This window comes from Arvicanthis niloticus, chromosome 2 (assembly GCF_011762505.2).
Source record: "Arvicanthis niloticus isolate mArvNil1 chromosome 2, mArvNil1.pat.X, whole genome shotgun sequence".
In the NCBI taxonomy this organism is placed as follows: Eukaryota; Metazoa; Chordata; class Mammalia; order Rodentia; family Muridae; genus Arvicanthis; species Arvicanthis niloticus.
This window is the reverse complement of record NC_047659.1, coordinates 85662266-85689749: the sequence shown is the minus strand read 5'-3', so window position 1 is coordinate 85689749 and position 27484 is coordinate 85662266. Positions and strand designations below refer to the sequence as shown.

General features: G+C 39.2%; 1 protein-coding gene across 1 annotated transcript in view; it reads left to right on the top strand.

Moving 5' to 3' along the window:
- The first annotated feature begins 4189 nt into the window (after nt 1-4189).
- Aqr (aquarius intron-binding spliceosomal factor) overlaps nt 4190-27484 on the top strand; it is a 72680-nt gene continuing 49385 nt past the window's right edge. The window contains exons 1-9 of the mRNA XM_034493885.2: nt 4190-4424; nt 6850-6906; nt 9288-9328; nt 12165-12200; nt 16625-16745; nt 19305-19445; nt 21889-21957; nt 23161-23261; nt 24480-24556. Of these exons, the coding sequence (XP_034349776.1) occupies nt 4350-4424; nt 6850-6906; nt 9288-9328; nt 12165-12200; nt 16625-16745; nt 19305-19445; nt 21889-21957; nt 23161-23261; nt 24480-24556 (718 nt within the window). The 5' untranslated portion in view covers nt 4190-4349. The remainder of the gene's footprint in view (nt 4425-6849; nt 6907-9287; nt 9329-12164; nt 12201-16624; nt 16746-19304; nt 19446-21888; nt 21958-23160; nt 23262-24479; nt 24557-27484) is intronic.

Sequence of the window (27484 nt, the reverse complement as noted above, 5' to 3'; positions counted from 1 at the left end):
AAGAAGAGTGGTATTAAGTAGGATACACACTGGCAAGCTGCTGCGGTTCTCAAAGTTGAGCTTGGTTTCCCTGGGAGCCTTTTTGATTTACCCAGGATTTCCAGTCCCTGTGCTTCCACTGCTAACAATGGGTGTTAGCTGTTAGTATTTAATAAATGCCTGAAATCATCACCTTCAGAAAAGGAAAAGTTTACTGTGGCCCTGAGTCTTGGAATCTATATAGTATGGTCAGTTAGCTGCTTGTCTTTGGGCCTGAAAGAAGATGATTCATAACAGTAGGAAGAATGTGGTTGAACGAATGTCTCACCCTTGGGCTGGTGCAGAGTAAAGAGAGCACAAGAGACAGTGTCCTACAGTTGTTCAAAGGCCCAACTCAACCTTAAATGTCTTACTAGACCCCATCTCTTGAAGGTTCCCATCACCTAATGGCACCAAGCCAAGGACCTCCTGTTAATACCTAGGCCTTAGGCCAGTATTCCAGGTCTAGACTGTTGTCACTGTTAATAGTCACTGCAGTTGTCAAGATTTCATGTGTATTGGTCTTGTTAGAAGTATTGATTGCTGCACTGTACGTCAGGATTTCTGATTCATTAGATTTGACCCCAAGATACATTTACATAAATTAGCTGTTGCTGTCTTAAGACTATATTTTAGAAATACAGAGGTGAACTGTTTGCTTCTGGAAAGAAAAAAGGAATATCTTTTTAATTCTTAATGCAGTGCCTGGAAAACGCATTCTCAAATGCAGTTGAGTGTATAAGAAGGAAGTTAGTGAAGAATTTACCTCAAGCATTTAGTAGTCTCCAGGTATTTAGATTTTTCTTTTTACTGAAAAGGCACTATAGTATACAATATAGGCAGTACAGAAATTTCTAAAGTGCCGGGCGGTGGTGGCACACGCCTTTAATCCCAGCACTTTGGAGGCAGAGGCAGGTGAATTTCTGAGTTCAAGGCCAGCCTGGTCTACAGAGTGAGTTCCAGTGTGTAGCCAGTGCTACACAGGGAAACCCTGTCTCGAGAAAAAAAAAAGAAAAAAAAAAAAAAAGAAAGAAAATTTCTAAAGCAGTTCAAAATGTCTCAAAAAGAAAAATGTCTACATGTATTATATTTATATATACACATACAGAACATCCTGGATGGAGGAGAAAAGGCCAACCTGCACAGTTCGTCTTGAGAAATCAGTGGTGAAAACTGTAGAAGACCAGGAGAACACTGGCTCCTCTTCTGGTCTCAGTTCCATTCCTTTGGGTTTACAAATGGTTTGACACTCTTCAGATAGAATTAGTGGGGTGTGCTCATCAACTGGAGGGAACAGGATGTGCAAAGTGTCAGGATGGGGGCTGCTTCCCAGCCGGTGGGGCATACATCAGCTCTGCCTGTGGTGAGCCTGTGTACGCACATACTGCAGCCAGCCCCAAAGGAGACAGCGCTTGATCTGGCCAAACAATGGGCAGAGAGATTCTCTTTAAATCTGTAGCCTCATTAAGATCCTTTCATATACTTTCACCTGATGGGAGCCGACTTTTAGCAGAAAGCGGCTATCAGCTTTGCAGCCATATTGAGCCATATACCCTGACATGAGACTTGGATTACAATAGCCTACAACAGCTGATCACACTCTGATAACATCTTGCTTTAGATACCCAGGACTTTCCTTGGGTGTGTGAGATTAAAGGTGTGTGACTTAGAGATCAGATTTAGAGACGAAACCTAAAGGCATGATTAAAGGTGTGACTTAGAGGCATGGCTTAGAAGTGAGACATATAAAAGGCAGAGATAGACAGAACAATTTGGAGTAACAGAGATTCAGACACTAGGAGTAGACATTAGACATTAGACATTCTCGGAAGAGAACAACAGGAGTACAACTAGGAACTAGGAACTCAAGACTTGGGACTTGGAGTAGGAAGAGAGACTGAAGAATAAACGGGATTGAATCACACTCTGTCTGGTCTCCATTCTTCGAGTCCGTCCTCACTCTCTCTTGGTGAACCCTGACCCGCAGACCGGAGCGGCAGCTTGGGCCGGGAAACAGTGGTCGCCAACTTAGGCCTCAACATTTTTGGTGCCCAAACGTGGGCTAATGCGGGCCTCAACATTCACCGGATGGATTTGCCTTTGAATATGTTGAAAACAAAGCCAAATCATGCACTCCATACTCTCCACTCACAAATGTCTCTATCCTTATTCTTTCTGTCATCTTGCTCAGAATGTTCCTCCACCACTGCCCGGCGAAATTGTTATTTCTATACTTCACCATAGCTACCCCATAAAGCCTTAGAAGCAGGTCGTGGTGGAAGGACATTAGGAATTAGGAACAAACCGGGCTGTGGTGGCGCATGCCTTTAATCCCAGCACTTGGGAGGCAGAGGCAGGCGGAGAGGCCAGCCTGGTCTACAGAGTGAGTTCCAGGACAGCCAGGGCTACACAGAAAAACCCTGTCTCAAAAAAAAAAAAAAAAAAAAGAAAAGAAAAGAAAGAAAAGAAAAGAAATAACAATTTCAGCGTATCAAGAGTCAATCATCAAAGCCATTAGAAAACCTGCCCTACTGTTTTATAGATGCCATATTTGGCAATAAGATGTTAGTGGTTATTATATATTCAGAATGTTTTACATTTAAAATTGCAATCAAGCAAATTTTTAGCTATATGTCTATAAACCATAAAAGATGGAGGGACAAAAACTACATGTATATGCTTAATTGCCAGACCTACAACTATTTTCTTTCTCAGGACTCCTTTTGGGCAGATGGGCATATATGGTAAAATTAAAAGACAATGGTGTGCCACTCTCCTGCCTATATTCCTTCAGAGAGAACTTGCTAGAGATAACTGTTTAACCTGTGTATGAATTTGTACATGGTAGGGGCATGCAAACCCATGAATTATAAAATAAGTGACCAAATAAAAACTAGGCAAAAGTTTTGAACAGTTATTTCCCTGGTGAGGATATAATTATAAAACTCACAAAAAGATGTTAGCACCATTAGCCATTGGAGAAACATGAATTATACCTCTAATGTGATGTATTAATACCTATTGAAATGCCTACAACAACTTTAAAAACTATCCATATTAAAGTCAGTAAGAGAAAGAAGACAGCACAAGTCTCAAATGTTAGTAAGATACAGCTACTTTGGAAAAACAGAAGTTTCTTAAAATGTTAAATGTGCTCCTATTGTATGATCTAGCCATTGAATGTGTTACTTCAGAGGAAATGTGTCTCTACATAATGATTTAGAATCGCCTGTAGAGGATTTTCTTGTAGTAATCATCAACTAGAAACAATCTAAATGCCTATCAACATATTATTAAATTAATGAATTGTAATATGTCTGAAAAGTTAACTATTATTTAGCAATACAATAGAATCAGTGACTGATATGACCAACCACACAAATGCAACTTAAAATAATTTTGAGTGACCAAAAAAGAACATATTCTAAAATTTATGTAAAATAGTTTCTTTTTAAATTTTATTTTTATTTTATCTGAATTGGTGTTTTGCCTGCATGTATGTCTGTGTGAGGGTGTGAGAGCCTCTGGTCCTGGAGTTATACACAATTGTGAGCTGCCATCTGGGTTCTGGGAATTGAACCCAGATCTCTTGGAAGAGCAGCCAGTGTGCTTAACCACTGAGCAATCTCTCTCTTTTCTCTAAAAATTTACATGAAGTTTATATCAAATTCTGTAGTGAACAGTGACCCAGAGGATCCATGGTGATAGATGGCTGTTTGAGAAAAAGGGATGGCAGGTTGAAGACACAAGGACACATAGTAACTTTTAATGGCTTTAGTTAATCTCTTTGCCATAATTCTGCTGATTTGTTTAATAGATATACAACTATTTCAAAATATATTAAATTTTACACTTTGTATATATTTATTGCATGGCAATCAGTACTTTAGGCAGCTTTTGAAGTTACACGGTGCCTCAAATTCCAAGAGTATGGGTTTTTTTTTTAACTACATCTTTCTTTAGCGTTCAAATAAATTCTATGTCCTATTCTTCCAACTCCCACCTTTAGTAATCACGTTTAGCCACCACTCCTTGTGACCTTAATCTTGCATGCTGCGTGTTATCTCTCCTCCTTCCATTAGGGGGCAATAAAGAGCTAGGTAAAGGCTGCTGACTTTCTAGCTCAAGCTTAACTCTCGCCTTGACTTCCCGACTCACTAGTTCTACTTCCGGGGACAGCCTGGACTTCTCCGGTTCCGGGAGGAACGGTGAGAGCCCTACTCTCGGTGCCGGGCGCTCTGGCACCTCGGGGCTAGGTCGCAGCCGCTGCTTGAACGCTTCCGAGAGTCGCCGCTACGAGCTTCTGGTCTGCTTCGGAGGCGACCACCGCGATGGCGGCTCCTGCGCAGCCCAAGAAAATCGTGGCCCCCACAGTGTCCCAGATCAACGCGGAGTTCGTCACCCAGGTGAGCCCCGGCGTGCCCACTAGTGTAAAAAGGGATACCGAGGCCCTAAAGCTCGGCGTTGGGATTGTCTTTGATATTTTGTGTAGGTGCAAGTTACTAAACTGGGAAAGCCACAGTGAGAGAGGCCGCTCCGCGTTGCACTACAAAACATGCTTCTGAATTCCATTAATCTGACAAGACTATCTACAACTAGATCGCTCTGTGGCCATTAATTGTCTATCATTATGGAGCTTTCATTTAGGAGACAGCAAAGCCAATTCCGGGCCTTTAGCCTTTCACGTCCTTGTTAATTCTCTGGGAATTATTGAGAGTGTAAGTGCGGGAAAATTTAAGCCCTCCCTCCCTCTCCTGTCTCAGTAGAATTGTCAAGGCAGAAGCCTAGAAGCTATTTATTTCCATTCGCTTAGCCCCTGCGTGTCTGCATCGTATTTGTCTGTATTTCTGGACCTCTCTCGTCCTCAGTTGCCTTCTCCAGTAAGACTTTTTTTTTTTTTTTTTTTTTTTTTTTTTTTTTGGTTTTTCGAGACAGGGTTTCTCTGTTAGCCTTGGCTGTCCTGGAACTCACTCTGTAGACCAGGCTGGCCTCGAACTCAGAAATCCTCCTGCCTCTGCCTCCCAAGTGCTGGGATTAAAGGCATGCGCCACCACTGCCCGGCCCACTAAGACTTCTTGATTTGCCATATTTCCTCCTGTCCTCCTACAACCTGCTCTTCAGATTGCTCCAGAGTGCTTATGGATGCAAAGCTGGTCACGTTGTTTTCCGACAATGTCCCGCAAACAGTTATTGTCCCTGGGTAATGACTGAAATCTTTGAAAGTGCTGTGATCTGGTATATGCGTTTACCCAAAGTGCGCTCGTGCTCTCGCTCTCTCTCTCTCTCTCTCTCTCTCTCTCTCTCCTCTCTCTTCTCTCTCTTCTCTCTCTTCCTAACTTTATGCTTTCATGGTGAAGACCCCCAAACTCGGGAGACTCTCACTCAAGTCTCGGGAAGTCACGGCCACCCAAAAACTCGCAAGACACATAGAGGGGCTATCCCTGACTTCTTAAACTACATTAAAGCTAAATGCAGATAAGCAGACAGTTTGGGAAAGAACCCAGAAACAGACCAGGCAAGTGCCGATGCCTTAAAGTTTGAATGTAAAGAGACCTGGAACGGCTGGAGCATATGAACTGAGAGGGAAAGTAGAAGAGGAGAGATGGACCTGTCTTTCATTCCCAGCACGTGGGATGTGAAGACAGGAGGAATGGAGTTCAGGGCTAACCTTGTCTATTTTGAGGTCAGCATAGGGCACACGAGAACCTTTTCACATTTTAGAAGGTCTCTTAAAGTATGTGATTGTTAGGGCTGAGCTGTAAATGAAGAGAACACACAGGTACCATCTTCAGTGTTGTAGTTCAATGAGGACGGATAACCAGTGAGATAATTATAATACAGAACTATAAGAACATGTTGAAGTTATTTACAAACTGAAAAGATGGAAGCAGTAGTTGTCAGTTACTGTTGCAAAAGCTTCATGGAAGAGTACCACTTCAGACTTGGCTTCATTTGTCCATTCATCTTTGCATCTCTGTGTTTGTCTAGCTATACACCAAACATTGAAGTATTCCAGAATTATTTTGTTTTTCAATTTTGATTTTTAATTATATTTTTGGGGCGGGCTGGTATATACTGGTGAGTGTAGTTACTTATGGAGGACAGAAGAGGCTGTCTGAGCCCCAGAACTGCAGTTGGAGAGAGTTGTAAGCCACTCAGCATGGAATGCTGTCAGGTCCTCTGGAAGACCAAGTGCTCATAACTACTGAGCCATTTCTCCACCCCAGTCCATGTTTCTTGACAATTATATAACCCACTTCAATTTCTGGAGAGAATATAGATGTGTATTTAAATTTCTAAGTGAAACTTAACCTGCTAAAATATACAACACCAGTTTCTATATTCTTTGTTATAAGTAGCATTTATACTTCATTTCTTCACAATTTTTGTCTACTTATGTCTGGGTATAGTAGTCATTTAAAGACTTATTTCTTTACATATCAACATGCATGAATATTTTGAAACTGGTTTTTACTACTCGGCTGATGACTGACTAGTCATGGGCAGCTTACTAAATCTCTTGAGCTCTGGACATCCTTATGACTGAACCAAAAATGTTTTACCCTGATTATAAACAAACCATACTGGTTGCCAGGGGCTTGGGATGTTTGGGTGTTTTGAACATCATGGTGGCTAGTTACCATACAAAGCATTACTGGTATTTATGGGATTGTGGCCAAGGATGATAACTAAATTGCATGCCTGTATGGTGGTACCTTAAAAATTGCCCAGTTCTCCAATCCTAGGTCTGCTTTAAGAAGTAGCTTCACATGTCTAAGTGGTACAATGGTGTGAACATGGAACTTACATTTATAATGTTTACTTTTACAGCTAGCATGTAAATACTGGGCTCCTCATATCAAGAAGAAATCACCTTTTGATATAAAAGTAAGTAGCTTTGTTTTACAATATACGTGCAAACGGTTGTGCTCTTGTATCATTTTAAAGATTAATTCAACAAAAGCTTTCAATATGTTTTTTTTATTTATTTACTTTACATCCCACTCACTGCCTCTCCTCCCATTGACCCTCTCTAAAAATTCCCCCAATACACACACTTTCTCCTTTGAGAGGGCGGAGGCTTCTTCTGGGTATCCCCCAACCCTTGTACATCAAGTCTCTGCAGGGCTAGTTGTATCCTCTCCCACTGAGGCCAGATGAGGCAGCCCAACTAGAAGAACATACAGGCAACAGCTTTTGGTATAGGTTCCACTCCAGTTGTTCAGGACCCTCATGAAGACCAGGCTGCACTTCTGCTACATACTTGCAGGGGAGCCTAGGTCCAGCCTATGTATGCTCTTTGGTTCGTGGTTCAGTCTCTGAGAGCCCCAGGGTTCCAGGTTAGTTGAGTCTGTTGTTCTTCCTATGGAGTTTCTATCTCCTTCCAGCCCATAATTCTTTCCCAACTCTTGCATAAGAATCCCTAAGCTCCATCTACTCTTTGGCTGTGGGTCTCTGCATCCCACAGCTAAGTCAGCTGCTGGGTGAATCTTCTAGACTTCTATCTGTAAGTTAACAGAGTCTCATTAATAGTGTCAGGGATTGGTGCTTGCCCATGGAGTGAGTCTCAAGTTGGGCTGGTTATTGGTTAGCCATTCCCTCAGTCTTTGCTCCATCCCTCATCCCTGCATTTCTTATAGGGATAAATTTTGTGTCAAAAGTTTTGTGGGTAGGTTAGTATCTCTATTGCTCCACTGGCTACAGGCCTACGTGGTGGCCTTTTCAAGTTCCATATGAGTCACAGCTCTGGTTACCCGAATTGATTCTTTGGGAGCCTCTTTTATCCCAAGTCTCTGTCACATCCTGAAGATGCCCCTCCTCACTTCCTCACCCCCTGTCAGTTGCAGATTTCCATTCATTCTCATGGCCATCTGGTTATCTCTCCTGTCCCTCCCCACACTTGATCCTGAACAACCTATTCCCCTTCCCATGTCCTCTCCCACCCAGTTCCCTCCTTCCATCTGCCTCTTGTAACTATTTTAAGTGACAATTCAAGCATCCTCTCTTAGGCTTTCCCTCCTGTTTAGCTTCTTTTTAAAAACTGAAAATACTGTTTTTCATGATCAAACTAATAATTGCTTATGTTAGAAAACTTGGGATCTTTAGAAGTTACACACAAGAACAGAAATCACTACCTAGAGATGATGTACGTTGTCATTTTGTTTTATTTCCTTTAATCCTTTGCAAAAAAATTTTCCTTCCGTGAATTCTTAGATCATTTTAAATATTGTATTACAGATGAGAATTCAACAAATATTTCTATTAATACATGGAAATTTCTTACCCAAGAGTTTTGGCAGCTCATTACAAATAGCATATTTTGTTTTCTGAGGGATCTGAGGTTGCTAGACTCAGGAAAAGAGCGGAAAGACTGGGAACTATTTAGGGTACAATAGATGACTAAAGGCGAGGATATTCAGTGGTCTGAGGCTTTCATCAAAGCAATTGTCAAACAAATGCATGACAGACCTTCTAAATGGAGGCTTCTTCCTGGAAGTATCTTAGAGTGCTAGGCCCTGCTGCAGAGTAAACATTGACATTGCAGAGCACTGCACAAGTGATGGAGACTCAGACCTTAAGTTCTGCCCGTGTGCACTGAGTTGGCTTTGTTAAAGCTGCACACCGTGAATTCTGCCTCTGCCTCCCTAGTGTGTGAATTAAAGGTGTACGCTACCACATCTAGCCTCGTGATCCATTTCTTAAATGAGGAAACTGCCATTAGAAAGGTCAGACACTTGTAGTAGGGTCACAGCCTGCAACAGTGATGTTTTGAAGCAGTCTTTCAACTCCAGAGGCCAATTTCTATGTACCCTAGGCCACATGAACGTAAAGTATGGTGTTATCATATTCTTTTGGATATAGCAGTTATTCTATGTTTCTTTACTATCCTCACACTGTTAATTTATTGTCTGTCTGGCTTTTGGAATGATTATTAGAGTCTAATAGCATTTAAAATAAATTTAAAATTAACTTTTGAAAATATGACTTATGAGGTTTGCTTGTCTAGAAATGTTATAAACACGTCCTGTTTAAAGAATATTGCAGATTATTTAAATAATATTGATTATTTTTTATGTGGAGGATTTTTATTACTTCTACTACTTTACTTTCTGTTATTCTATACTTGGAGGCATATAATGTCATTATTAAAAAGTCTCTTGTTAAAATATTTGATCTTTCTTATGTAATCTCAGTAATTAAAAACTTTCAGTTTAGATTGAAAATCAAGGTGATTAACATATTAAACATTTTTATACTTTTGGCAACAGGTAATTGAAGAAATATATGAAAAAGAGATCGTCAAATCACGGTAGGAGTGAGTTTAATTGTGGTATTTTGGACTTATATCGACCCTGTGGGTGTGTCTGAATGTCTGCTTCCGGCCTTAGCTTGAAAGGATCTTGTTATTTTCTATACAAAGTTACAGTGCTCGTATTGATCATTGCATAGTTTCTCCTTGTCTTCTAGTTTCAGACTCAGATCAAAGGGATCAAACCCACATGCCTTACTTGTTTTGTGAAGAATCAAGATATCATTAGGTAGAAAAATAGATAGATAGATAGATAGATAGATAGATAGATAGATAGATAGATAGGTAGGGAGAGAGAGAGAGAGAGAGAGAGAGAGAGAGAGAGAGATGATAGAGCAGAGTGACATATGTTTATTTCAAGCTCCCTAATAATTTTCTTACTATATCTGATAAATCTTCTAAAAAACACTCATGAAATTATAAAACCAAGCTGTAAAATAAAATATCTATATTGATATATTGCATAAAACCAGGACATAGTTATTTTAATTTTATACATAAAGGGACTTTAAAAACCCCTTCCCTGTCCCTAGTCACTGGGCGCCCATCTTCGTATGGAGTTTTTGTCTTCCCTACCCCACCTCACATGGAAGGGTTTAGATCCCACATTCTGTCATGAGATGCCTTAAAAGAAATTAACTGTGTGTGTATTAGTCATCATTTCATATATTTACTTGTAGATAATGTATGGCCAGTTAATATTTTTAAATGATATTTGTTTAAATGTTGTAAATTTTAATTTTTTTTTTTTTTTTTTTTTTTTTGAGATAAAGTTTTGCAGAGCTCAAGACTGGCCTTGAGTCCTATGGCCTTTCGCCTCTTCGGTGCTGGGAATGTGTATGTGTACATATGTGTGGCACCATACGAGCTCAAGTTTTATAGAGTCCTTTGCTTAGTATTTTATGTGTCAAGTCTTCAAGAAGTAAATTTTACTAAATAATTTGAAGGCAGAAATAAAGCAGTGTCAGACAGGTGTTGGTTACACATACCTTTAATCTCAGCTCTTGGGCCAGCCTGGTCTACAGAGTGAGTTCCAAGACAGCCAGGACTACACAGAGAAACCCTGTCTCGAAAAACCATGATGATGGTGGTGATGGTGATGATGGTGATGATGGTGAGGAAGAGGAGAAGGCAGTGTCAAAATAGGGGCGTGAACGTTTAATGGTTGATTTGTGAACCTGCTAAGAATTTTTATAACAAAAATTGCAATATGCATTAAAAACTTTAAATCAGCAGTGTTTTAGACTAGTGCCTGAGGAAATCATTTTGTTGAACGATATGTTGTCTTCAGTATCTAGGGAATGACTTGATGTAATATCTATTAAATGGTTATAATACACTCCCAAGATTGGCTGATTTATAGTCTTGAGATACTTTTAATATCACAGTACTCATTTATTCAGATCTTAATATACTTATGGTATAAAAATAGATACTTCTAGAATCTCAAAATTAATTCTTAATTAATTCCTGTTGAGAATCCATCAGGTAGATTTTATGGTGGAAAAATAAAACAGTGACATGTAAAATACTTTATCTCGCTACTTTGTGTTTATGTTTGACACTGAAAGGGTATGATAATAACCCTTATAGAGTTTCTGGGTAGAAACAGAAAACTTGGATTTTGTCCACTCTCCAGAGGCCACTGTTGCTTCCTCTAACATCTTAAATTCATCCATAAAAACTAAATGAGATGAAAAAGTAAATACAATAGGCTTGCATGGTTTTTGAACTTTAAATAAGCACACAGGCCAGCCAGACGCCTCACCAGGTAAAACACTTGCCACACAGAATCCCATGTTTTCACACAACTACATCCTGGGAAGTTGAATGTAGTAAAGCAACTTACATGTCTGCTTCTGTTTCCTTATTAGCTGTGGGGATGTGGATTCCAATAGAGTCAGTGTACCTAGGGTTTTATATACAAATTGCCTACTTTTCGTTGCATTAATGAAATGTATGATATGTTTTGAGCACAGTGTCATGCTTAATGCATGTTGTCAGTCAATATTGGTAATTTAGAAAAGCATGCAGACTACTTCAGGTACTTATAGCTGTGATTATTATTTGTAGCTATTCATATCTCCAGAACTGTTCAATCTGAGGACTGTTGCAGGTGGTTGCTCTGTCTTACATACACACTTTAGTTAAGCTGCCACCCAGAGTGTCTGTCACTCAAGCTGCCACATCCACTCTGTAGCCTTGCTGAACTGTGGGAGTGGATGTTTGTCATTGTTCCTCCAGCTCTCTGCTTTTATAGTGAAAGCATTCATTTCTACCTTTCTAAAGTTCTGTGACAGTGTGCGCTTGGTAAAACTGTTTAAGAGATCAAAAAGCAGTGGAATAGGATTTTGACAGGGTAATGATCTCCTGAGGAGTGATAAGTGTACTTTTCAAAACTGGAAACTATTACCTAGTGGCAGTGTTCAGGTTAGGCTACTTTTTTTCCCAATTTAGAAAATAATTAAGAGAAGATTAGCCATTTGCACTGCCTTGGGAGCTATAGCTCGTTAGTAAAGCTTTGTTCATATGAAGCCACCTCTATTATAAAGGATCAGTGTGACAAAAGAAATATCTAGTATTCTCCACAATCAACACTCAAGAGCACGAGACACATCTAATGTCTGTGTCTGGGATGTGGGGAGGTTGTCCGTGCAAGGAGAGCCTTAGTGTTTTCCAGACTGACCCAGGCCAGCTTTTAGACCTGTGATCTGATGTTATAAAATCTAATGGGTTCTTTAATTTGATTACAAAAGATTCCAAATGAATGAGAATTAAGATCTCTGAAATGTTTCTAGTTTGTATTTCAAAGTTGTTTTGTTTTTTATGTTTTTAGGTTTGCCATCAGAAAAATAATGCTGCTGGAATTTAGGTGAGTGAAATCGTTGCATGAGTGGGTGATGGAGACAGCCGTGTGAGTAAAGTCTTAGTCTCCGATACAGAACAGAGTTTGATAGGCTTCAGGAGCAGCCTATGGAGGCAGATTGTATTTTTTTTTTTTTTAGTTGTTTTTCACTAGTTTTAAGTGGTCTGTGGGAATAAATTGGGATATACTCTTTAATTATTTTTCTCCCTTCTGAGCTAAAATTTTGTTACCAAGACATCATTGTTCAACCTAGTTGATAAATGTTTCAAACAGAAGAAAGTGTAATATTCTTCCTTAGGCCATTATACACATTAGGCATGTGCGACCCTTCTGACCTGTATCTCCAGACGAAGAACGGGTTGTTTTGTTGTTGTTGTTGGTTTTGTTTTGTTTTTCTTTTTGTTTTTTTTTGGTGGTGGTGGTGGTGGTGATTTTGTATTTTGCTGTCATTATTGAGTTTGTTTGTTTGAGGAAAGGTTTCTCTATGATGCTTTGGCTGGCTTGAAACTCACTATCTAGACCAAGATGACCAGGAACTCAGAGATTCACCTGCTTCTGTTCCTGAGTGCTGGGATGAAAGGTATATAGCACCATGCCCTGTTTACACACAACTTTTAATTATAAAGGTATAAGAGACAATGCCACATCCAGGTTTGTCTAGCTTATAAAAATGGTAATACTATTCAGTATAGACTGAACGTGTCTTAAACAGTGCTGAATGCCCAGCACTTATAGCCACCCTGAAATAGAAGTACTATCCACTCAAATTACTGGAACAAGCAGAAGTCACAGATGTGAGGTGATTTTTTTTTTTCAAGATAGTGCAGTAAAGTTATTGGTACAGTGATTAATGCCAAAGCTCAAAGTTTTTCTACTTTTTTATACTTCCTTGAATTCTGGTCTGCATCAGAGACCAGAGCCTTTGTGTTAATATCTTAGTCCTATTATACACCTTTCATCCCAGCACTCAGGACCAGAGACAGGTTAGGCTGGCAGCACCAGGTACAACCTTGGCTGTCTCTACACTACAGCTTCTGTGTGCTGAGCTTGAGCAAACACTTCCCAAAAGATTTTACCTTAGTGATTGATGCTGGTCTCTTAGTCCCAGCTCCTTTCTTGGCTCTAGGTAATCAGCATCAATTATCCCGATAAAGCAAAGGTTTTACGTCAGTGGTGATGGTCTCTTGTTAATCACAGCTGATTCTTCGCCCTATGTGACCAGCACTACAAATTCTTAATTAAAAACATTAACCGGACCCTGTCCCCCATCACGTTCATACATCTCAGTATTATCCTTTAATCTTTCAAATTCTTACAACAGCTCAACGAGCTTTGAATACTCAGTGGCTTTTCTAGTATAGCGTTTCAAAGTCCTTCCACAATCCCCCCCAGAACCTGGTCAGGTCTGTCCTGAAAATACCTCACTCCAGGTATCAACTTATGTATTAGTTGGGTTACTATTACTGTAATGAAAAGCCGTGATCAAAAGCAAGTTGGGTTGGAAAGGGCTGATTTTGCTTATACTTCCATATCACTGTTCATCACTGATGGGGTCAGGGCAGGAACTCAGATGGGCAAGAACTGAAGCCATGAACAAGTGCTGCTTACTGGCTTGCTCCTCATGGATGGCTCAGCCTGCTTTCTTATAGCACCTGGGGCCACCAACCCAGGAATGGTACCACCCACAATGAGCCGAGCTGTTCCCGTACTGGTCATCAATTTAAAAAACTGCACTAGAGCCTTGTCCATAGGCCAATCTAGTGGGACATTTTCACAGTTGAGATTCCTTCTTCCAAAATGATTGTCACTCGTGTCAAATTGTCAGAGAACTGCATATAGGACACTGATATAAACTAATTCAATCTTCATTAAAAACATGGCATTAAGTAAGTGATCTTTTGTTTTTTTTTTTTTTAGAGAGAAACTGTGAGTTTATGGTTGTAAATTAGCCAGTATATCCTAAGAATTCAGTTGTAGTCTCACAATAATCGTAGAAAGATCTTTCTGGATTATTGAGGAGAAAACTGAATCTGGGAACAAGTCCTTTCTTTTTGTGGGATAAGTACATATTTTCTACCATACCAGGCCAGTTTTCAAGAAGAACATTAGGTTTTCATTACCATAATAATATACCAGAAAAGCTTTGTTTTGGCTAGTAGTTTCAGAGGGATCAGTTGTTTTAGGCCTTCGATAGCTCATTGAACCATGGTGAGAACTCATCTCATGGCAGCTAAAAGCCAAGAAAATTCAGGAAGGGCTAGTGCCCCAGAATTCCTTTCAGGTGCATACATCTAGGGACTTTTCTTCTACTGGTCTCCATTTCCTGATGGTTCTTCTACCTTTCAGTAGCACAACCAGCCAGGGATCATCCTCTGGGTGACCAAAGATGTTGTTTTGCAGTTAAGGTTAATTAGCCTTCTTAGTGTCAAGAAACCAAAACGTTTTAATGACTGCATTAAAGATAGTGAAACATATTTAATTACTGAAATGTATTAATTGACCATGTGATAGTATCTAGAGTCACCTGGGAGATATGATGCTGGGTTTCTTTAGGAGGGCTTGTCCTGACTAGGATTAGTCTGGGAATGTCTTCCAGGGATTCTTTTGAGCAGGTGTCAGTTGGTGTGGGAAGAACCTATGGACAGTGCCCGAGGTGGAAGATGGAGAAGGCACTGGGATCCATCATCGGCTCCTGACTGTGACAATGAGCTTAAGACATTTTATCTGAGGAAATTAATTAGAAAATAGTAAACATGGAAGATAAGAAAGTAGGAAATACAGTGTCTAGAATGACTAAACCTGATGGGACATTCAGGAGTTATCAAAAGACAATGGAAAGGGGGCAGTATAGCAGACAGAATCTTGAGTTTTCTAGAAGTGTACAACTTCATTAAATTCCAGAAACACAACAAATAACAGTTCCACTACCAAGAGCTAAAATAGAAAGAATGAAGATTTAAAATCTGCCAGAGCAAATGTCAGTGGAACCTAGAATTCTGCACCCAGCTAAACTGTCACGAAGTAAATGTCAGCTAAACAATGATCTGCACCACGTTATGGCTGACAGAAACTCTAAGACATGATTTAAGAGGAAGAATATTCACATAAGGATAAAACAAGTGCTAGCTCATGTACTGGATAGCACTCTGGTCTCTGACTTGATGCTTTTGACAAGCATTTGTTTAAAGTCTTATCGGGCTTCCTAAGTTATTACAAACTAACCAAGAAGGAATTCTAGTGTTGGGCTCAGGAGATGGACAGCAGCTCAGGTGCACTCCTTAGTACAGAAGAACACAGAAGGAGAAGAGGATAAACCCCCGGTGAGAGCACAAGTGTGTGGAAAGTTAGACCTGTAGGGATTTAATGTGCAGGAGCTCACTGCCTTCTTTTCATTAATGTTTGACAATATTTTGTAGCCCAATAAAATAATTGGTGTTCTGTTCTCTTTAATAATTAACTTATGTTTAGAAGGTCAGAAATACTTAAATTTCATATGTCCCATATGTCTAAAATAAGAATTTTAGTATCCAGAGGGGGAAATGTCAGTTATTTTGAAAACTGAATTATGTTGAATTACCTTTTAAGCTGAGTAGCAAGGCCTCTTTTTAATTGTTATAATTGTTATAAGTCATTTTTTTCTGATAAGAACTAGTGCAAATATCTGAGTTATATTTGTTTGTGAAAATGCCTATTATATCATTTTGGTTTAAAGTTAATATTTGTTAAATGATTTTATGTTTACTCCCGTGAGCCTTCAGGTCAGAGAATATTCAGGGGTAGAGACTTTGTATGTTAGTGAATTAGTGGCTTCTCTTGTTGCCGTGAGTGACAAAGTACCTACCTGTCATGCCATTTAAGGACAGAAGGGTTTGGTTGGGGTCACAGTTGAAGGTCCAGTTGTCCATATCATGGCAGAGGAGGTATGGAGGTAAAAGGAGCTGGAGTTGTGGCAGTAGGAACCGAGGTGACTGGTCACACACATCACCTCCATTGTCAGGAAGCAGGGAGAGGTGAGAGCTGATGCTCAGCTCCCAGGATACTGTTTCCCTTTTCCTTCTCTCCCAGATGTCTGCATTCGGGGTAGACATCCTTCCTCACTTAAGTATCTCTATAAATATTCTCACGGACACACCCGGAGATAGGTCTCCTAGGTGATTAAACTCACCTTAACCATAAAGATCCAACCCTAACCCTCCTTTGATCTCTTCTTGATTGGAAGTGTGGCTGTGTCATTCTCTGATCCACGCTTTCTACATGGAAGTGTCCAGCAGAAGCACTGGGGCAGAGCACAGGGAAATTTGGGAAAGACGTGCAAGTCATAAGTAAGGATTTTAGAAAAATAGAACTACTTCTATTTTTCAGGTGTGTGATGCAATGTCTGGTGATAACTAATGAAATACTCTATGCCTGTTTTTAAAAATCCTTTACAGCCAATATCTTGAAAATTATCTTTGGATGAATTATTCTCCAGAAGTTTCCAGCAAGGCCTATTTAATGTCCATCTGCTGTATGGTGAATGAGAAGTTCAGAGAAAATGTCCCAGCCTGGGAGGTAAAAAAAAGCTGAACTACTGCACAGTTCTTACGTTGGTCCTTCTTAAGGCTTTGCACAGTAGCAGGATCTTTCCCTGATAGCAGGTGTCCGCTTAGCTCGAACGCTTACCCGAGGGTAGATAAAGTACTGTGGGACAAAGTACGGATGTGGAAAAGGCAATGTTAGTTTTCTTTTGACTGTATTACTTCCAACTGATTTTCTAGGACTTAAATAAATATGAAGGTAGAGTTATTTTTCTATGTTGTGATTGAGAGAAGGAATGATATGGGTTATAATGACTTAGATTTAGAATTGGCAAAGTACAAGTTACATTGGTAACTATAGGAGGTAATATGTGAATGTTGACAGGTGTTTATACTGTACTTTCAGCTCAGTCTTTTGTTTCCCCGCTTTCAATTTGGAGCTGCTTTTGCCATTTTAAAATTTCTAATGAACTGAAGGTTTCTTTAGAGTCAACAGAGCCTTACTCACAGTGTGGTGGCCTCCATAATATGGCCAGCTCACTAAGACATTCCTAACATAGTTAAGTAATGAAAAAGTATGGTCATTGCCATCTTTTTGATGAAGTGGTTTTCAGAGTGATAAAGTGTTGAAGATAGAGTTTGGAGCTGTCAGGATTAGAGTGTGGACATTTCGCTCAGATACTAAGTGTCATCTCAAGGCACATTTGAGCACAGGTGACACTGCACCGGAAACCTTACCAAGGCATCCTAGGGATCTCAGGAAGTTGCTTCAAGTCACTATAGAAAGTAAAAGGGATTTATTTTAAAGCCAGGTAGTAATTTCATCAATTCATATATAATAGAGACCATTTTAGTAATTAGGATTTGAAACAGAGGAATAACAATGCAGGAATACCCCCATTTTACACAGGGATATATTCCAAGACTCTAGTAAATAGCCATATATGTGTATGTTACTCCATAGTAATGTGTGTGTGTGTGTGTGTGTGTGTGTGTGTGTGTCTGTGTGTGTGTTCATGTATATTCTTTCCTATCAAGCATTAGGATAAAGTTCTATATAAATTGAACAGTGTTAACAAATCAACAGCAATTAATAATAAAAAAAAATATACTATACTGGACTTAAATTGTCAGGATTGCTTTTCTTGTATTTTGGAGTGATTATTATGGAAAATAAAATTTAAGTCAGTCTGCTTGCTAAGATGAAGTGTCTAGATGGCAAATAGCTTGTATAGACTGGACACTAGAGTGCGATTGATATCCCAGGTTTGATTGATATCCCAGGCCAAAGTAAACATGCTTTTATCACAGTCCTCAAAACCCTGTCTAGTTAAAAACACATTGTTTCTTTCTAGAAATTTTCCTTTAATAATTTTAGACTGTAGTTGGTATAGGTAACTGAAATTACAGAAAGCAAAATTATGGATAAGGTACAGCTATCATAGATTCAGAGGACATATAAGATTTAAAAATAAAAACTGACTGGATTTGATAATTGAAGTAGCGTTAGCGAAGTGTATTATTTTCAATAACTTACTAAATATAGGCAACTGAAAATAATAGATGACGGTGCCATTTACCATATAGGTAAGAATAGAGGAGTGGAGGAACCCTGTGGAAGGCGGTTTGTGTAGGCTTAGAGCTTCAACTGCCTTGTGACGAGTGGAAAGACAGACAAACGCACGGATCAGGTGCTAAGGACCTATACTATAGATGGGTCTTCAGTCATGAGCGTAGGAAGAACAGTGGGCCAGAAGCGTAGGTACAAACTGCCTTGTGAGTAACAAGTAACTATGATAACAAGCAGCTGGGCTAGGATGCGGTTCAGCAAGCACTTTCTTAGCAGGAAAAGAAAGAATTGGGAGGGTACAAGTTCTGTAGGTTTGGCTGCCATTAGTGTCATGGGGATGTTGTTGGTTGAGGCTGATTTAGAGAGATGAGTGGAAACACCTAGAATAACCACACATCTATCTCCTTCACTTGTCTGTGGCAGTATGCAACAGGACCTTGAATATATATAAATATATACGTTTACATTTTAAGAGTCAAGAGTGGTATTGAGCAGGAGAAGCTGTCCTGAGCTTAATTAATTACATCATGAAAACTATAGTCTTTGCTGAAGATATAGTTGTTTTTTTAAATCAAAGGAATTTAGATACTCTGAAATCTTAATAAAATAAAGCTTTATCTAAATAAAGTATAACTGAACACAAGAACAAATAAGAGACTTGAAGCCTTTAGGTCTCTCATAGTCCTGTCAGAAACTCATTGACTTACTGTCAGTAATGAGAAATCTGCAGAGCTGCTCTTACCACATATGCAGATATTCACGTAATGGTTTGTGCTAATTTATTCCTAAAGTTCCCAGGATTTCTAATAAACAAAAATGCAAGTAAGAGCTCAAAGTGAATTTTTGTTGTTTGTTTGTTTTTGTTTTTCAAGACAGAATGAACCACTGGCTGTCCGGGTACTCATGCTGTAGACCAGGCTGGCCTCAAACTCAGACATCTGCCTGCCTCTGCCTCCTGTTGTGTTGGGATTAAAGGTGTGCACCACCACCGCCTGGCTCAAAGTGAATTTTTATCCTTTGCAGACCTTTAAGAAGAAGCCAGACCACTTCCCGTTCTTTTTTAAGTGCATCCTGAAAGCGGCATTAGCTGAGACTGATGGCGAGTTCTCCCTCCACGAGCAGACCATCCTCCTGCTTTTCCTGGATCATTGCTTCAATAGCTTGGTAATTTTACTTTGTGCTCAGATCTTCAGAGTGAGTTTAGATGAGCACCTGACGGCTATCACTTCGTGTGTATAGTAGGGAGTAAAGCGGATGCTGCGAACTTCATTTTAGATCTCTGATGATTTTGTAAGCCTTGTTGCCTTTAGAAGTTTGGACTTGATTCCTCCTCTGCTACTGAACTTAAAAAAATGAAATGAGAGGGGAAAGGGAGAGCACAAATGTGAGGGGGAGCCAAGGGCCTGACTTTGAACAGTGAAGTCTGCACAGTCTTCATGCTAAAATACAGAGTTGTTTTTTGTGGTGCCTCATGCGCAGGCTGGCTAGTCAGCGGGAGAGCTGTGTTGTAAGTTGACTGGATGGTCTTTGAAATGTCTTGTTATACATTTTTATCCTTCATGAAATCATCTTGTAAAAAATGAAATATTTTCAATAACTAGTATTTCACTTCGGTTTCCTCCCTATATAACCTGAAAGTTATCTTAAAGTATAACTGAAAATATATATCTGAAAGTATATACAAACTTGTTTAAAGACAGATGCTTCTAAATTAATCATTCTTTTAGACTTGTGAAGGAAAATAGAGTCCATTTTTTAAGATTTATTTATATGTTTCATGTATGTGGGTACACTGTCGCTGTCTTCAGACACACCAGAAGAGTGCATTAGGTCCCATTACAGATGATTGTGAGCTACCATGTGGTTGCTAGGAATTGAACTTAGGACCCCTGGAAGAGCAGTCAGTGCTCTTAACCTCTGAGCCATCTCTCCAGCCCAGTATAGTCCATTCTTAACCTGAAGACCAGATACAGTTGGATGAGTGGTTATTAGGTTTCTATCAACTACCTGATGGCTTGCATCTTATAAAAACATACACAAAAGTCTCTGATGCTCCCCAATAGATACTACTATTGTCTCATCAATAGTTATAAAACTAAACAGAAAAGAATATATAATTCCTTATCAGGGAATAATGACAGGGTTAAGTTAGTATTAATAGTTTGGTGCTAGGTTTAAAAGACTTAAAACCTTGTATCTTTTATTTTTTCTAATCTTCTCTGAACTGGTTATCCCATTCTGCCACATAGCTTTGTACACCCTGCCTCTTAGAAAAAAGTCATTTCTGCAGTTGTTGTTGTTAATATTTTCTGCTGGGAATTGAACATAATGTCTCAGGTTAGGTGGATTCTGTACCCTAGATGTCTAGGTCTGGTCATGGTATCTTCATCAAACTGTCAGTATAACTTCAAAGAGATCTTCTTCAGGTAGCCCACACTAGCCTTGCACTCAGGTTTCTACCTCAGCCTCCTTAGTGTTAGTAGAGGTGTGTGGTACCTTCCTCAGGTCATAGCCTTTATCATGTTTGTTTCTGTTTAAAGACATCCTACTTAATATATGATTATCTGTGAGCTCAGCAGCAGCACTGCTAATACATGCAGTTTATCTGATGCTCGTTTTCTCTGTGAGGCACATGGCATGGGCTGGAGAGGTGCTGGATGGTTAAAAGCATTTGCTGCTCTTCCAGAGGACCTAAGTTCTCGTCCTAGTACCCATGTAGGACAACTTAGAATTATCTATAACTCCAGGTCCAGAGGATCTTGTGTCCTCTTCTGGCATTCTCGGGCATGTGCATGTGCTCACACACAAATATACAAATAATAAATCTAAAAGAAGGCACAATGTATTAAATGTATTATACCCATGATCTTCATTCAGGTAGTACTTCAGCCTTATTTTGGGGATCCATATTAAAAGAGTGAAATCACCAACAAAATATGATAATAATAATGTAACACCACATCTCAGGAAGGATGCTTGCTAACATAGGATAGCAGAGAGCTGACTAAGCCTCAGTGGGAGACAGGTACCTGGGGCAACTTAAAATTTATGATGTTTTGTGCTCTCTGTGATTACTGCAGTGAGTATTAATTTGGAAGTTACAAATACAGTTTTGTGAATAACTGAATTTTTAAATATGGTATCTGAAAATAATGAAAACTTTTTAAAGATTTTAAATGTGAAATTTTTTAAAAAGACTGATTTCTGTGTGTTTATGTGTATGTATGTGTTTTTGTGTGTGTGTGTGTGTGTGTGTGTGTGTGTGTGTGTGTGTGCTGTGTATATGTGGGTACCAACAGAGACCAGACAGGATGTCGGATTTCTGGACTTGGAGTTATACACTGTTGTGATCCTCTCAAGGTTCTTACTTGGAACCAAACAGTGGTCCTCTCTAAAAGCAGCAAATGCTCTTAACCATTGATAACATTGAGCCATCTCTAATCCCTTGTAGAACTTCTAAATAGTAAAATATCACCATTTATAAAGTATTGATGACATCTTTTTCTCTCAGGACTCTAAAAGGAAATAAACTATGTATGTAGGAACTGAGGTAAAAACACAGATATATATATAGACTATAAACTTGTTTTCTTTGTGCTTTAAACAGGAAGTAGACTTGATAAGGAGTCAAGTACAGCAGCTTATCTCCCTTCCTATGTGGATGGGCTTGCAGCCTGTAAGTACCTATTTCAAAATGTCTCCTTGTATCTGATAGATACAGTTTCAAACCGAGTGGTTTTTAACATGAACATGAAAGTGTGTCAGCTAAAATCTACATTCCTCTTTAGGAATTTACTTTGTAATAACTTCTATAAATGGATCTTTGACAGTTTTAAGGACTATTGTATGCATCCTAATGTATGCTCCACTTATTTTAATACTGTAAGGGGAAATGAGGGGCTATTATTGAAGAGAAAAGAGATAACTTAGCAAAGCCCGATTGTTATCCTTACGTATGTATTTGGATGAGGTTAAATGCAATCTTGGATTTTAGTTTCCTGGCTGTGAATACAGCTGTAGATGATCTGGATCGTACTTAGTACTAACCTCTTCTGTCTTTCCATTCGCTTTTTATTGACTGATGTGCGCATAGTAGATTAACATATTTCCTTATCAACTAAGAGTGACAACTTTTCAATGAAATGCTTCATTCAGCATTCTGCTTCCTGCTCTTGTTTCTGCACACGCCCAGATGTGCAGTCCAGTCATTGGTACAGGTTGACAGAGTGAGACACATAAACAATACTAAAAAAAGTGATAGGTACGAGAGGAGAAAGTGCTGGTGTGAGCACCTTTTGTTTCTTTTGTGTGTTTGATGAGATGGAATCTTCTCGGAATCTTGTGCAGCCTAGACAGGCTGGAACTTGCGTTCCTTTTATCAGTACTGAACATATGGGCACATACCTGTCTCCTTAATTCTTTTGACAGAGGTTTCTGTCTCCCACATCCCACCCCCAACCCCAGTTCTAGGGATTGAACCCAGAAATTTGGTGTGCTAAGCAGAGCATATATCATCAAACTACAGGCCCAGCCTTGACAATTATTTTAATGTTTATTGTTGGAGAGTTAGATTTTTTTCTTTCATTAATAATCTTTATAAACATTTATGCTTATTTTTAAGTTTAAAATCTTAATTTTAGAAACAAATGACTAGCTTATAATAATGATTATTAAAGGTAGTTTCTTCCATCTTATTTTTTATTAAAATATAGAATGGAATAGTGTTTTTAGAATACAAGTCATTCCATAGTTTTTATACTTTGTCTTATTGTTTTCAGATTACCATATGTCATCATATATAAAGAGACTAGCTAGTGTTCAATCTAAGTATCATATCTCTTAGTGTTACTGATTGTTGTATATTACACTTCTCTTTTAGGCACGATTGGAATTAGAATTGAGAAAGACACCAAAGCTAAGAAAATTCTGGAACTTGATTAACAAGAATGATGCGAAGATGGACCCAGAAGCAAGAGAGCAGTATGTGGGCAAAGCTTTCTTCCACCTTAGGCGTTGGGTCATGACACTGATGTATTGCTTCCTTTTACATAGTGCTGAATCCAAATAAGTTATCAGCAAATGCTTTCACTTAGATTAATTTGAGTATTTTACAGAGATGTGCAGTGTGTGCCTGGAGGCCAGAGATTGGTGTTAGGTGTCTTTCCCTAGTGCTCTCTCCCTTGTTTTTTGAGTAGGTCTTTCACTGAATTTGTAGCCACTGCCCCCTGAATCCTCCTGTGCCTCCCAACATTGGTATTACAGATAGATGCACAGCCCTATGCCAGGCCTTTGACATGGCAGCCAGGGACCAAACTCAGGTCTTCGAGCTCGTTGTACAAGCACATTGCCCATTGATGCATCTTTCTAGCCCCCAAGTAGATTTTGACCACTCACCGTACTTTGTATTTCTAGCAGGGCTTACATGATCATTTGCAGGTATCTATTATCTGATGCTTTATTAGTTGATGGTTAATTCAGGGAGCAGTAGAAACTTAACTTTTAAACTGATGTTTAAGTCTCTAGCCATTGTAATCCTCTCCCTGTATTTGCTACCTAATTTAACATTAGGGTTTTTTTTGTTTGTTTGTTTTTAGGATAGTCTCACTCTGTAGACCAGGCTGGCCTTGAACTCATAGAGTTCCTCCTGCTTTTGCTTTCCAAGTACAGAGATTAAAGGCATATGCCACTATGCCTAGTTAAACATGAGATTTTTAAAATGTTATGTGTGTGAGTGTTTTGCCTGTATGGATACAAGTATACCACATACATGCATTGCCATGAAGGCCAGAAGAGTGCATCTCATCTCCTGCAGCCGGAGGTGCAGATGGTTGTGAACCACCACGTAGGTTCTTGGAACTAAACCCCGGTACTCTGGAAGAGTAGCAAGTCCTCTTAACTGCTGAGCCATCTCTCCAGTCCCTAAACATTAGACTTTTAAGGCTAGTTAACAGTATAGATAAAATTTCAAAATGTCCTATGCTGCCTTGATCCCTGAATTTAGGTAGAAACTTAAAATAACTGGAAGGGGTCCTTAGCAGGCAGACCAGGCCAGTGATGGTGCTGTTCCTTTCCTCCTGTGAATTTATGAGGAAGACACTATGTGCTCAATATCAAAGAAAGAACATTTGACCAGCTCAGTGTTTAAATTTGCTTTTTATAACTGTTTCAGAAATAATTGGGTTATTGTTTGATTCTTAGGGCCTATCAAGAAAGAAGGTTTCTCTCCCAGCTCATCCAGAAGTTCATCTCTGTGTTGAAGTCCATCCCACTCTCTGGTAACTGGCCACCTTTTCTCCATTATATTATTATATGTGTGTGTCTGTGTGTATGTGTGTGTATACGCATATATATATATATACACACACACACATACACACATATAATAATATATATTATGTATATTATTATGTAGTTGCCCTCCTGGAATTTACTTACTTCTACTCTAAACACCGCTACTAGAATGATTTAAAACTCTAATAACAGACGTGTGTCCTTTCCATTTCCTGTATATTACTGGCCTGAGAGTTGATTCTGCCTGGAAGGGTTATTAAAGCACTAACACAGTTACTGAGATGTTTGTTTCATTAGTAAATATTTGAATTTGCGTACCAGGTCTGAGTTCTCTGCGGGAGGCTGGGGACAGTAGTGCATTAGGTGTTTATGATCTCATTTGCTGCCTTGTAATACAGCACTGAATAGTGTTTTCACATGATAGGAGTTTGGTGGGAGGATCAGAAGTGCTTTTGAGATAGTTAGCTACAACATAAGGTGGGTGAAACCCATCTTTCTTTATATACTATATGTCCTTTATATATCATGTTTTTAAGTTAGCATACAAAGTAATGGGTCTCATGGACTGTTAGTTTATACTTTATTCTCATGGGTCTCCCTCCCTCCGTCACTGCCCTCTCTCATTCTGTTCCTCATTCCTCCTGTTCCCGCTTCTGATCGATCTTCCTCCCACATGTACCTTCCCTTCAGATCTCACGTCCTATGTATTCAGTTGGCCCCACCCCTCTAAAGAGCTTGTCCCTTCTCAAGTTCACCTTTTTAGTCTCATGACCTAAACACACATAAGACTCATGCTCACATGTATGTATGCACACATGTATGCTTGTTTGTATGTATGTATGTATGTATGTATGTATGTATGTATACAAGTTTAAACTTAGGTTCTACATATGAGAGAAAGCATGGTATTTGTCTTTGTCTGCATCTGGCTTACTACCCGTAAGAACTAGTTTTATCCATTTTCTTGCAGATGTTGTGATTGTATTTTTCCTTATGCCCAAATACATTTCTTTTGTGCATATTTATTACATTTTCTTCCTCCATTCATCTGTTGATGGGCATCATTGGTTGCATTTCTTAGCTGTTGTGAACAGTGCAGCTGTAACATCCATTTGTAAGTCTCAGCAGTGACTCTTACAGGTCCTTTGGATATGTGTCCAGGACTGGATAAGTTATGGTAGTTCTCGTTGTAGTCTTGAGAAACCTCCACACTGACTTCCATAGTGGCCATAGCAGTGTACATGTTCTCTAAGTAGTGTAAACACTGACACTTTGTTTGTTTGGTACCACGTCTAGTATGGCTCTAGGGACTAACCTGACCGAGGTGGCAAGGGAATGAAGAAAAGACAAACACATGGACACACAGTGAAGCTGGAGTTGGGCGGAATCGGCTCTCTGATGGAAAAGCCACAGTACCCAGAAGCTCAGTCTCTTTATATACAGTTGAACAAGGAGGCGGGGGGTTATGGTATATAATTGAATCAAGGAGTCAGGTTTAACTAATCTCAGTAGGAACAATCTTAGGGTAGGGGTGGGGGTACAGTCTTTAGGTTGTAAACATCCAGGAAGTAAAGACCTGAGGAAAACTTTACCATGCTTCTGAGCCTCACCAGGGAACACGTTGCAACTCGCATGAAGCTGAGGTGTGGAAGCCCTTAATGCAGCTGTGCCCGTGTCAGCAAGACACATCCACTGGGGTTCCATTTTGTGTATTTATAGAACTCACTATCTAGCCCAGGCTAGCCCTGAACTTGTGCTTCTCTTGCTATATCACCCAGAGTGCTGAGAGAGTATGAGCCAGCCTACCTGGTTTCATTCATGATAGCCTTTTAGCATAGGATAAGGTCAGAAAACCATGTTCTAATTCTCCATCCTCAGCACTTGCTTTCTCTCTTCCTCGGTTTATCACTTAGAAAATGAATATCTAAAGGAGACATTTAATGTCTCTTCTGGATATTAAGTTGTATTGTTTTAGCATCTAGGTAGCAGGTATGTATACTAGCTGGAAAAGTCTGCAAGGAAAACTACAGTTAACATTTTTATACAGTAGATAGAAACTTCCAGATCTCTGTAACATTTGACCTTCCATTTTCCTGCGTGTTACAGATAAATAAATGCATTCAAAAGCATTTGTGGGATGGTTTTTATAGATATAGTACTGGGTTAGTCACTGCTTAGAGTCTGAGCTAAGCAATGGATAAAAAAATTGTGTGTCAATTGAAACAATGTTGACACCATGATTTTAGAGGGTAAGTGGTGGGCCATTTCCTGGTATTAAGAAAAAAAACAAAAACTTACATACTGAAAGTATTTTATTTCACAAGGCTATAATTATTTTCAAGTGAATTTTAAAAAAAAATAGTACATTGTGTTCATGAATACCATAAATCAGTGTTAGAATTCTTTAAAAATTTATATTTTTCAATATATCATTGACATTTCCATGTCATGCCAATCTAATCCCCTTTTATGCTTAAAAAAAAAAAAATCCATGCATCAACAGTGGAAGACTTCTTTCTTTGGTGTATATATTTACTACTTCAAAGTTAGCTATCTACATCAGGTGTGTGTGTGTGTGTGTGTGTGTGTGTGTGTGTGTGTGTGTGTGTGTGTGTGTGATGAATAAGCACAATCCCATGCAGGCATGTACGTGTGTTTATTCATGAGCATATTAAGACTGGAAAAATGGCTCATTAGGAGATGCACTTGCAGCTCTTGGCAAGGGACCCAGATTGTGTTCCTAATACGTACATGGCAGCTCATCTTCTATAACTGGGTCTGGAGGATCTGGCACCTTCTGTCCTCTGCAGGCTGTGGTGCACATACATACATACATACATACATGCATGCACACTCACACCAAATAAATTTAAACCTATAAAATAATTTATTCATCACTTTTTGCATATCAA